At 39.5% G+C, this 12,743-nt stretch overlaps 1 protein-coding gene across 2 annotated transcripts in view; it reads right to left on the reverse strand.

Annotated features, from left to right (window-relative positions):
* The window catches only part of MLIP (muscular LMNA interacting protein), a 140,058-nt gene that overhangs the window by 98,599 nt on the left and 28,716 nt on the right, over nt 1–12,743 (reverse strand). The window contains exon 1 of one of the 2 annotated variants that reach the window (XM_065681491.1): nt 12,268–12,386. The exons of the other annotated variant lie outside the window; for it this stretch is intronic. Coding sequence (XP_065537563.1) covers nt 12,268–12,327 — 60 coding nt within the window. The 5' untranslated portion in view covers nt 12,328–12,386. Of the gene's footprint in view, nt 1–12,267; nt 12,387–12,743 lie in introns of those variants that run through there. 2 annotated transcript variants of the gene reach the window in all.

Raw genomic sequence — 12,743 nt, forward strand, 5'->3', positions numbered from 1 at the left:
TGAATAAGGTATCACAGACCCACACCTCCTGATAGACAACATGTAATGCTCAGGGAAAGCAGAGATGACAGATAACAAAACCAGGGACTCTGGAGCATGTCCAGGTGCCAGAGGCGTTTCTGACGGTGCAGAATTGCTGCTCAGTTGGAGGGCAGAGCAGGATGAAACATCGTGCTAATAGACCAAAAATGTAAACTTAACAGGTGAGAATATAATGAAAGAAATGTAAGGAATAACAGGCTGTTGCAAATAACCTTCACAGAGAAATAAATGGTCGCTCCGTGTCTCTTTTTAAATGCTAAAAAGTAGCTTTCAATTACTTTGTGGGCTAATAGTTCCAAATACCCTAAAGTACTCACCATGCCACATAATACCTAGCTAGTCATTTCCATCATTTTCTAAATAACTGATTTAAACACACAGCTAACAGACATAAATGCACTTTCTGACAATTTTTCTGTTAGATATGTTCATTTCTTTGAAATGAATGCAACAGAAAAAATGCGTTTTAAACTTACAATTACAGTTTTAAAACTTCATTAAAACCCATTTAAAATGTACTTCATTTTCCAGTACAAATCCACACATGAATCCTAATTCATGGCAATAGCTTTCTGTTTATGAAATCTACATATTTAATATGTAAATTATAAATATTTAAAATTACACACATTCAGTTAGGGAACTATTTATTGAAATCAAGAATATAACAAATGTTGGGATGTTTAGTCATGAAAAATGAGGGCAAGGGAAAAAATGAGCTCTTTACTGTCTTCTAACGAAAATCAAGTTCACACGAAATAGTGCTTTTTCCATTTATTCAATAGCAGCTTGAAATAAACATCTGAACTTGACTTGAAAGACATTTACAGAGAATTTATATGAAGAATTTAGTGCACAATGGCATGTGCAGTGTGCTCAGGAGACAAGAGTAGACATTTTTTATGTATTTGTTCCTAACCTTGATCTCAGAGGCCCTGATGTAGGTGGTGAAATTGCAACATGCATCATATAAAATTACAGTATTAGTAATGCTAAAGATGCAAACTTTATTAATACTTATGCAATGATTTAGAGTCTCCACTGGTTTCCAAAACAACCAGTTTGAATCCTGAATATTATCTGATTCATTTTACTCTACATTCAAGAAGCTGGAGCACTAAAGTCTCTACTATCCACAAATATTGCTCTTTTTAAGAAATTGCTTTAACTTGCCCCTCATAAGTGCCACCTACACCCTTCCTGCCAGTGGGTAATTTCTAAGAGCACTTTGCAGTGTGCTGAACTGTGTTTTGAACTCGCCCCTTCTGTACTGTCAATGTGTTGGAGGGTGAAAATGCCAAGTTTCCTTTTCTTTGGACATCCTGAAAATTTGAGTTACGTTTTCTGCATGTGCCAGGAAGCACATGTTCTGAAAAATGCAAAAATTATCAATTGGAATCAGAAGGATGAAAAATTAGGTATCCTTTTACCATATTTTACTTATAAAACCACTGAGGGTAACTGCTCTGATCACGTCATATCCTGATTTAGCTGGTGGTGGCCATCCCTATGCACAATCACCACTTGAGAAGAAATAAATAGCCCATAATCCAGTTATTGGCATTTATGCCATTAACACACTGATAAAACAAAGGAAAATTAAATTGGCTCAGACAATCCAATTTTCCAGAATATAAAGTGTATATTTTCAGATGTAGATTCTTAGAAGCCATAAATACTGGAGCCCCTGAAAACCCCAGGCAATCTGTTACACGATACAGCACTGCATCACCACAGACTGTTAGCACAGTTCACAACCTTGGAGCCCCTCAGCCCCAGTTTCTTGCTTCTTAGAAACTGGGGAGGAACTGAAAGTTGACTTCATTATGGAAATAATTTATCACTGTAATCCTTCAGCACATACCCCTTCTTTCACAGAAAAAGACACTATAACCTAGGATCTTGTTAGATTTAGCTACTCCTCACAAAAACCACTGACAGGTTTTTTTAAAGGCAATTATCAGCATTAGTTCACCTAACAGATTGTAAACAACGTAACTACAATGAAAGCTGCAGTATTTTCATCTGAGATCAGTTTCATCGCAAGTGAAAATATTATCTGCTGAGGAAAAACAGTGAATGAGAAAAATCACATCCATTTCTCTTGCTGGGATTTCAAATACAAATACTTCCCGTTTTGCTATTTTCTCAGACTGAAAGAAAAAGCACAGTTTTGACTCAGGAGCTTTGCTAAGAATAATAATCTCTTTGTTTGATTATCAGTTCAGTTGATGTCTGGCTTTTGATCTGGATGTATTTCAATGTGCATTTATTAAAGAAGGATATTAAATTATTTAGCTCTTGCTTGAGGCTGAAAAATCTAATGATTTTTTTCTGACATGTTTGCTATACAAAATTGCCGCCAACATCTATACTTGTAAGAAGCAGTAAAATGGTGATAAATGTGCTGTCAGTAAACTTTTGTGAGATGTACAGAACCACTATGAAAATAATTTAAAATCTACTTCAACAGGGCAAAAAATTCTCATGGCTCTTTCCAGAATCTTCAATTTTAGTGGTTCAAGTGAATCCAATTGATTTTTTTCACAGTGTTTAAAAACAAAGCATTTAAAAATCCCTATTATTTTCCCATGTTTGATTTCCAAATTTTCTTCATGATCAAGAGAAGAAACATAAAAAGCAAAGACAAAATGGCAATGATTCAATGTCTGTCTCATAGAGACAAATGTGAAATTGGCTTTTGAATTTCTGTAAATCTGTCAGTTCTGGAGTATGAATACATTCATTTGTGTACAACTCAAGACATGAAAAGCTCTGGCCTGCTGCTTTCCACTATTCAGAATCCTTAATAAACTAAAAGCTATTGAGCAAATTTACGTTTGCATCTAAATTCAGTATATCTGCTTTTGTCCCTTTTCCTCAAGAATGGATCTTGATTAGCTAAATCTGTATTTAATTAAGCTTTTTAAGCTTACGAGATACAGATGGATATAGTAAAAATGCCATCAGAAACTATTTTGCAGTATGTACTACATGTCACTATCAATCCTTCAGAAAATATACCAGTTAACTCTCAACACTGAAGTACTTAATGCACAACGGCTTCCTGTATGATCATGACATTCAATAAAGATCAATCTTGTCTTAAAACAGTATCATCAAATAGATCTGATGACAGGATGACCACTGCCAAAACATAAGGTGCAGTTTTTGCTGCTGAGCAAGACAACTGATAGTTCAGCCATCTATTTCATAATAAACATTAAAAAATCAGATGTGAAAAACAATTTCTTATGAAAATACAGAACCACCTTGGAAAGCCTTCTACTTCAGAACAGCCATTGGCCTCCAGATTTGGCTGTGCAGTATTACATATGCTGTGATGGCATTTGCAGGGCTACATTACAGTAACTCCCCTGCCATGGCACACCAGAATGTGCTCCCTGGTCTCTCTCCACTTGGACTGGCACAATATTTGACTCTTAGAAAGGCAGGGAAAGCTGCATAATTCTGCTATAGAACTTACCATACAATGTGGTGGGTTGATAAACTAGCACACGTCTTTTTTCCTGCCACAGACAGCCACCCTACTCCCACTTCTCATCCAGTGGAATCTTCTCCTCAGGGATAGATGAAAGAAACCACTAAATCATCACTTGACAGAGACTCAATGCATTATTTAGAGTTCTTTTACTAATCAACAGTACATTATAAGAACATATTTTTATTAAAAAAAAGAGAAAAAATAACCACTACCTTTTTTGGGAGAGATTTTTTATTAAATGCCCTGATAAAGTTAAGACATTCCATTTTTTTAGAAATATCAATGAAGTTATTGCATCATTGCTGCCACAACAGCATTTGCTGCCTTATTTCAAAGACAAACCAAAAAAAAAGATGCCCTGACATTTTTATCATTTTCTTAAGAAAGACTTTGATTCTTCTGGGTAAGTTAGTGCTTAAGATGTTCAGACTCAATGTCTAAAATGCATTTAGGAAAATTATTTTAACAAGCAATCATTAATTACCAGCCTTTAACTATAATCTAATGGTGTAATCATGGAGGGCAATATGGGCAAAACAAACTGAAATGTTATGCATTTCATAGCTGATACAAAGGAAACATGGAAGCTTCTTATTGCTTGTCTGCCTGTTGCCCTTAAAAGATAGCTCACTTCACATTCACCTTCTTCCTCCCTTTCACTAATCACTTCTTTCCTTTTATTCTGTTCATTGTCAAGTAGCTCTATTTCCAGAATTCATATCAAAGATTTAATGCCATTGCTGTACTATTGAGTGCTTTCAGAATTCAAATGACAGTGAATTGAAAGCAGTTTGTTTATAATGCAAGAATGAAGAGATCTTAATGATAAACAGAGACTCATTGTGTACCCATGTTTAATGTGTTAAAGGTGTTTTGCAGATCAAAAAAGCTGTTAGCATGTTTCATGACAAACACAGTAGCGCAGCTTCAAAAATCAAAGACCAAAAGAAAAGTTGTTTGGAAGGGACCTCTGGAGGTCATCCACTCCAGCATCCAGCTCAAGGTAAATCTACTGTCAAAGCAAGGTCAAGTCAGCCATGGCTTCATATAGTTGAATCATGAAAATTTCCCAGGGTCGGTGTTCCACAAATTCCCTGCTTGTTCCGGTGCCACCACGCACTTCTAACAAAGAGATTTTCCTAGTGTCTGTCCTGAACTTTACTGTCAGCAGCAGTAACAGAGAACATCTTTCCAAGTATCACCCATAACTCACTCCCACATTCCTGAGGAATATCTTTTGAAAGCACATGTTTTTTTCTCAGTAATGGTCTCCATATCTAAACTTATTTCTGAAAATGGTCTCCCACCCATTCTATCTCTCAAGCTACACATAGGTATCATTCAGGCAAGTACCAAACCAATATCATACCACAGACCAATCTTTCAGTTCAACTGACTTAAAAAAATTTCCAGTGCCTAGAAACATATTCCCAGAACTATTATCAGCAGAGGCTGTCTTTGCGTGTTAATAGTTCTTTCTTTGCTGCCTTCCTCAAAAGGCAATCATTTGAATCATTTGACTTTGTTGCAGCAGTTGATCCAGCTGATAAGACAAGAGGTCTTATCTTTGCCCACTGCAAAAAGTTCAAATATGCAATTGCTACTTGTTCCTAAAAAGCCTCTTATACTATCACATTCAAGTGCCTGCAGGAATCTGCTGCCCTCGTCTTCTGAATCCCTGCATGAAATTGCATGGCAATATTCCACATAACCTGCAGCCAAAAAAGAGTTGATGACATCCCTCCAAGATAGCTTTTTTCCCACTGATGCAACCAAAAACTTCCTCAAGCATTTCAGCAGTGTTGTATAACTAGCATTAGGTTAAAGGAAACGTTTCATAAGCTCAATAAGGTGAAAGTGACAGGATTAGAAAGGAGGACAAACCAGGATTCAGTGTTTCCTGCTTGCTTTGTTCCTGTTTAATGTCACATCAACAGTGCTAAAAATATTCCGCTACTTGCAGCTTCCAAGTTTATGCCTTCCTGCTTGGTGATCAGTTGCTGAAGTAATCCATGCTTCCACGCAGCCCTGGTCTTCAGGGCTCAGGGATATTTGAAAGTGTCTCCCATGACCAACCCTTTCAGCTGAGGCTGCTCTAATCTGGGACAAAGCAGCACAAAACTCCTTAAGTGAGACGACTCACACACCTGAGCTCAGCTGCATGACACAAGCTCCCAGAGGAGGCCACAAGGAACTTCCAGCGGAAAAAAATAAGGCTTTCTTCTTAGATAAACAGGAATCATTTAAATATAGAATCATAGAATGGTTTGGTTGGAAGGGACCTTTGAAAGTCATCTAGTCCAACCACCCCTGCAATGTGCAGGGATATCTTCAAGTAGACCAGATTGCTCAAAGCCCCATCCAACCTGGCCTTGAAGGTTTTTAGGGATGGGGCAGCCACAGTTTCTCCGGGCAGCCTGTGACAGTGCCTCACCACCCTCATCATAAAAGGTTTCTTCCTTATATCTCATCTGAGATATTCATGTGTGTATATTGTATTGGTCAGTTAGTTAAAATGCAGCTTTACATCTTTTCTTAAGAAAAATCTCCTTTTTTACATATTATTATAATTACATACTAGAAAGCTTGCATATCTTAAAAAGCTGACATAGAGTCTTGTTTCCTCTTGTAATACACTAGAAGTCTGAGCAATGAAGAAGTAATTAATGATTGCACATTTATGTAACAATGTTTGAAAGCATGGTATTATACGTGTAAAGTGCTTGCCTAACTTTAAAGGTTAATATCATAGAATCATAGAATATACACACACACACATAAAATCTCTGACTCTATGGTAAGTATATGTGTTAATTTGGTTTCATATGCTATGCTGGATACGAGCATGATGCTCATACTTCAGTACCGAATTAATCAACTGAGGAATGGATTCAGGTAGGCAACATATTTTAAGGAGTTTCTTTGCTGAGTAGGTGTGTTCTTACAGGAAACAAATAGAAAAGTCAAGGCGTAAAGTAAACCAGTTAAGAAAGAGGATTTAAACAAACAAAAAAATCTCATTTTACCTTTCACCTTTACCCTCTCATCTGAACCACATAGATCTGCAGCCTTGCAGCTACCAGCCTGTCCCCTGTTAGGGGAGAGGAGAGGCAAAAAAGGATGAGGTCTTTGTATCTGGCAGTCCATTGTATACATGCCACTACCTTTCTCACAGAGTGTAACCTGCTGAAGCACCTATACATTCTGCACTCCAGGCTGTACCACTGTACTTCACTTCCTGGATCTCTGCCATCCTCAACCACAGCGAATTATCACCTTCTCTCTACAAAGAAAAAGAAACCTAGCTGACCTCAGCAATGCTGTTCTATGATCTTATACTGCTGTCCTGGCTGGAAACATACAAGCATGCAGACCCTGAGCCATGCACGCATGAGAGACACCTGATGCACAAGGAACCTACAGACCTGCCCCTCTCATAGACTACAATGTGAGTTGCTTGACTTGAGCCACAAGCTTCTTCCTCCCACCTCAAACTTTCCAGGCTTCCTGCCCCAGCCACTTCAGTGAACCTGGAAGGGCATTTGCTTGTGGAAACCGGGAGGCTGGCATCCATACAGGCATAAGCACAGTTCCTCTCCAGTGCCATGGGCAGAAGCGGCTATTCTGTTTGTTACTCAACTGTAGAGATTTCTCCCAATGCCAAATGTGATCCTGTTGTTTGGGCATTTGATTCCCTGTATATGCACAAAAAAAACCCCAAAAACATCTGCTTGTCGCTCAGCTCCTCTTCCTTCCCTGCTGCTTTGCACTAAGACCTTTTACCATGCCTGTTTGACCAGTAGTACAGCCACCCCTGCTCACTCACCCCTTCAGTACTGCAGCAATGATTAGGCAGCCTGCAGTACCTGCTATGGGAGCCTGGTGCATATCCAGAGGCAGCATGACAGAGTGCTGACCGTAGGGTCCTGGTCCTGGTCCTGGTCCTGGCTAAGATGTGACAGCCTGAGCCTGGAGGCTGTGCTGCCATCTCTGCCCGGCTGGCAGCCCTCACCACCACAAGAGAGGGGGTGACCTGGTAAAGAGGACCCCATGGGGAGGGCGATTGTACCTGGCACCTCCTGCCATGCCCACTCCCAACAGCCTCCACCCAGCTCTCCTCCCTCCTCTTCTACTCTTCAAACAGCCCTTCCTGTCCCCTACTTACTTCTTACCTGGTTTACACGTAGTTAAATCAATAACTAAATCTGCAAGCTGGGCCAGTCATTACTGTATTAGTCACCACCCTCCATTCTGTCTGGGCTCCCTTAGGTGGCAAACTTCAGGAAATGGACTGTCTTCTCTGAGGAGTCTTTAGTTCCCACAGAGAGGACCTAACTTGGCAGGGCTCCTTCTGTTGCTACCAGTGAACAAAGATTAACCATTGTTTCCCTTGTGTAGGCTTCATCTGAACTGTCTACTCTGTATGAGCTGTATCCACATAGTTTGTGTAAAGCAAATGCTAATTCTCTGCATGAAGTCCTGCAGCCCTTTTTCACAGAGTCCATCCTCTCATCCGAAAGCTAACCTTAATGCTGTTTCAAGCAGTGTATGGCATTATTTCTGATCCATATATTCATTTGGTTTATTCCATTCTCTCTTTATCACTACTTACTGTAACAAGAAGGTAAAAAAACGCAAAGGCAAAAAAGATTTATAATGCAAACTAAAGCACAAAGACGTCCCCTGTTAAACATACCAATATAAACATTATTTTAAATGCTATACTTCATGTGCTGCATTTTCACAGGGAGATAAGAGACCAAATAGGAAACAGACAAGTGTAAAATACAATTACAATGATTTCAAATAATAGAGGTAATATGCATTAATGGAAGAGGACTTTGGAATGTAAACAGACTACTTTGAGCTGAGCCGTCATTTCAACAGGGGAACTCTGGAATTACTCAATCCTTCTGAGCTATGCTAAAATCCTTTATGAAAGGGAAAATTGAGTCCATCTGCTTGGTCTAATGTATTTGAGAGTGAGTCATTCTATTTTCACATCACAAAATGCGCCCTCCATTTCCACAGCCAGTTTCACACAAAGACTCTCTTCAAGATCCTGTCTGCCGAGAAATTTTTCTCCAGGAAGCAAAGACAAAAACTCTTTAACAACAAATTTCACAAATATTACAAGAAATATCCTGAAGTGGTAGAGAATTTTATATTATTTATCTTATCCACGGTACACAATGAATGTAAAGGTACACTACCGTTTAATAAAACTGTCTGCGAAGTTGCCATTTATGGATGTTATACTTTGAGCATGAACTGGTCTTTATTTAATTGGCACACTGCAACCAGGATAATTTCAGGATAATATAGATTTTGTTCTTTTGAAAATGGGTAGAAATATTTGTAACAAAGTATACAAGCCCAAAATTTTTCTTACTCACATAAATATATATAGGTCATAGGACTGTGACATTGTAGAAATGACTGAGATGTGGTGGGATAGCTCACATGGCTATAGTGATGTATTGGGTGGACACAGGCTCTTCAGAAAGATGAGGAGGGTAAGAAGAGGATCTCTCAACGTGAAGCAGCAGCTTAACTGTGGGGAGCTCTTGTACAGGTTGGACAACAGGGTAGGTGAGCACTTGTAGGTGAGGATTGAAGGAGAAGTCAGTGAAGGTGACAACACATTGGGACTAGGTTAAGAATCACACAGCTGGGGTGAGGAAGTAGATTATGCTCCTCACAACAACTTCTTTAAATAACACAAGCAAGTATCTGGATTACAGACCCTGGGTTTTATGGGAGACTTTATTTCCCCTGACACCTCCTGGAGAACCAAACAGCAGGATGCAAGCAACCCAGAGGATTTCTGGATGGTGCCAAATATAGCTTCCTGATACAGCTGCCAGACAGGCCAACCAATGTCATGCACAGCTGGATCTGTTATACAGAAATGAGGAAGAAGTGGCTGGGGATGTGATACTCAATGGCAGGCTTGGTGGTAGTGACTGAGAAATGATGAAGCTGAAGATCTTCTAGGGGACTGAGGAAGACCAGTACCAGAGAACAGATCCTGGACTTTAGAAAAGCTGACTTCAGCTTATTCAGGAGCTGGTAAGTGGGATCCCATGGGAGACAGCTTGGAAACAGATAGAGCTTGGGAAAGCCATCATGTATGTGAAAACCACCTCTTAGACATGCAAGACTGTCCATGCTGATATTCAGGAAGACAAACAGACTTACCAGGATGCCAGTGGGGCTAAACAGGGAGTTTATAACAGAGCTACAGTGCAAAAAGGCAGCAAAGAAGGTGGAATCAAGTACGGATAAGACTAGGGTGACTCAGTGATGTCTTTGCATCAGCCTTCACCAGAAAGGTCTCACAGACCTCTGTGCTCAGCAGCAGAGGTCAAGGAGGAGGAAAGCAACCAGCAGTGGATAAGGATCAAGACAGGGAGGACTTGAGTTAATTCAACCGACCCCTGCCTGTGGTAAACAGGTGGTTGGGAACAGCACTTGGAAATCATACCTGACCAACCCGATTGCCTTCTACAATGAAATTACTGGATTTGTGATTAAAGAGAGCAGTGGATGTCATTTACCCTGACTTGCCTCCACACTGTCTCCCACAACATTCTCATATCCTTGCCAGGGCATGAGGGCCTTAGTGATTGACAAGTAGATGGCTAAAATACTGGCTGGGCAACTGAACTTGTTCAATGAGCATTCAGATGCTCATTGTTAGTGCTTTATACTCTTCTTGGTTAGAAACCTCCTGAGCTCCCTTTGCACCAGGGTTACCCTATGCTTTTACAAAATAGACATAAAGAAAAAAATAAAATCCAGTTAATAGCGCATAATATTGAAAATTGACACTTCTGAGCACCTATAATACAAAATTGTTTATGAATTTGCTATATTGAAGTTAAACATGTGCACAGACATCAACAAATGCACATGTAACATGTCCAAATACTATCTGTAGCACAGATTGACACTGCTCCCCATGCAGTGTTGGAATATTGACCTGACCTGCATGTAACAGAGAGAAAAGGAGAGAATCAATAAAAGCCCAGGAGGTACAAACCAGGGAAAAGCAATGGTGAAGTGAAATCCATGTAGCAATCCAAAATAAAGGCATTAAGGCTAAACAAGCAAATAAAGAGATGGGGCGGAGAGGAGGCTAGATGTTGTCTGGAAGGGGACAGGGAAAGAGGCAGGGGGACTGGCGTGGGGCCAGGGCATTCCTCCACTGCCAGCAGAGCTCCATGAAACCCACCAAGAGCACCCTCTTGCTGAGCACTCACAGGGATGTGACCTGCCACTGCTGACAGGGACCCTCTCACCTCACCACGTTACAAGGATTCAGTTTTGAAACAACCAACCAAACAGCGGGTGACCTGGCACAAGCATTAGCGTAGCTCCCATCAGTGGGGTCCCTGTTTGCTCCAGTTTGCTCCTTAAAATTAGTAAATGATGCACACAGAGAAAGCCATCAAGAGATCATTAGGGTTCCAAATGAAGAGCTCTGCACTGTGGAAAAGGCTGACTTAAGGTTGCCTGCTCAATATTTTGTGCACTAAGATGCAGTCAACAATTACATAATAATAGTGTCTGTTGACATTGCTATGTATTTTCTCCATATATCTGCTAGAAAAAATTTTCAAACATTTCCTTTGAAAGCTTTCCTGAAGCTTTTGTGTATTTCACATTTGCTTTTAATTTTGAAGAGTTTTCCTTATATTTTATATATCAACCACAAATTCAAAATGAAGTCACTATCTAACATATTAATTCATTAATGAGAAAATGAACAAGTAAAACATTAGGTATTAGTCAAAACATCAGGCTAAAGCTTTACCAATGTTGTTTTGAATGTTACTTTTTATATAAATTCTTCTTTTCATAAAAAAAGAAAAGGTACTTTAAGGCCAAGTCATTACTTTCAGTTTCGGCACTTCCCCTATTTCCTACCCAATGCACCTTGCCTGGGTGAAACTGTTTTTAAAAATGTTAACTAACACAAGCTTGCCAAGTCTCCCTGAATTAAGGTTAGTAGAGGCAAATGTGATTAAACAAGAGTAAATGCTGGGCCACCATAAAATCAAACTAACACAACACCACCACTATTTCAGAGAAGTGCTAAAAAACTCAGTGCTAATTTGTTTCTTAACAGAAGTGATGGCCACTTTCCTTCACAGCTTTGCAAAGCGAAGAATAAACTGCCCTTTTTGTGATATCAAGAATATAGCCTTGGTAACGCATTTCAAGCCCAAGCTAATTAAAAATAAACTCTGGTTTGACTGTGTTTGCTTTCTTTTAATAATTTGTTTTGATCACACCTCTTTTCAGTAAGCTCCAGACACACTCCAGACACAGGCAGTTTCTTCTGCGTTTTGCTGATCCAGAGTTACGAATAATAGTGTGCAAAGACATGAAATAGTCCCTCGAGAAAATTCTAATAAAACCACAGGCTATCAGCTGTTGGTTTGGGTTACAATAACAAATGGACATCGAACTGAGAGTTCAGTTTTTGCACTTCACATGCACACAAAATACATTCACAACTTTACGGTATTCCCACAGAAATGTACCATCACAATTAATTTAACATACATGAATGAAGTTTTAATCTTCAAGGTCAGTGGTTTAAGGAAGCCTGGAAATACTCCTATGAAGTACAACAGAAGATTTGCCTCTCCTTCTTACCATTAAATAAATAAATAAACAAACATATAGCAACATTTCTCCATATATCTTACCGTTTGCTTTTCCTCTAAAGCATCTCTTCCTGAGACTTTTACCTGTTTTCCTAACTCCATTTTCCAGGGTGTGGGAAAAACACCCTAATATACTGAGCAGAATTGATTTAACCTGACTACATGTTAGATATCCCAGTACTTTTGGAGTCTGGAGAGAGAAGTATCAGACAGCACTGTGGTGATTTCTGGTCAGCGCGTGTTTCCATTTATAGCTGTTGAAAATCCACAAATAGAAGCGTGGGGAGAGGGCAGGCAGCTGCTTCTGATAACAATAAACGTTGGGTTGGCATCACAGAAAATTGTCCAGGAGGGATTCTGGTTACTGGCCCCATTTTCTCCCCTCCCTCCTTCTAGCCCAAAAGCTCATACTGAAAAACTCCATGAAAATAGATAGCTATTGTCTCAATAGCACCAGCTTGTACTCACGGAGATTATTAACCAAGCAAAACATCAAATATGATTAGCTGGCACCATAT

Source organism: Lathamus discolor, chromosome 5 (assembly GCF_037157495.1).
Source record: "Lathamus discolor isolate bLatDis1 chromosome 5, bLatDis1.hap1, whole genome shotgun sequence".
In the NCBI taxonomy this organism is placed as follows: domain Eukaryota; kingdom Metazoa; phylum Chordata; class Aves; order Psittaciformes; family Psittacidae; genus Lathamus; species Lathamus discolor.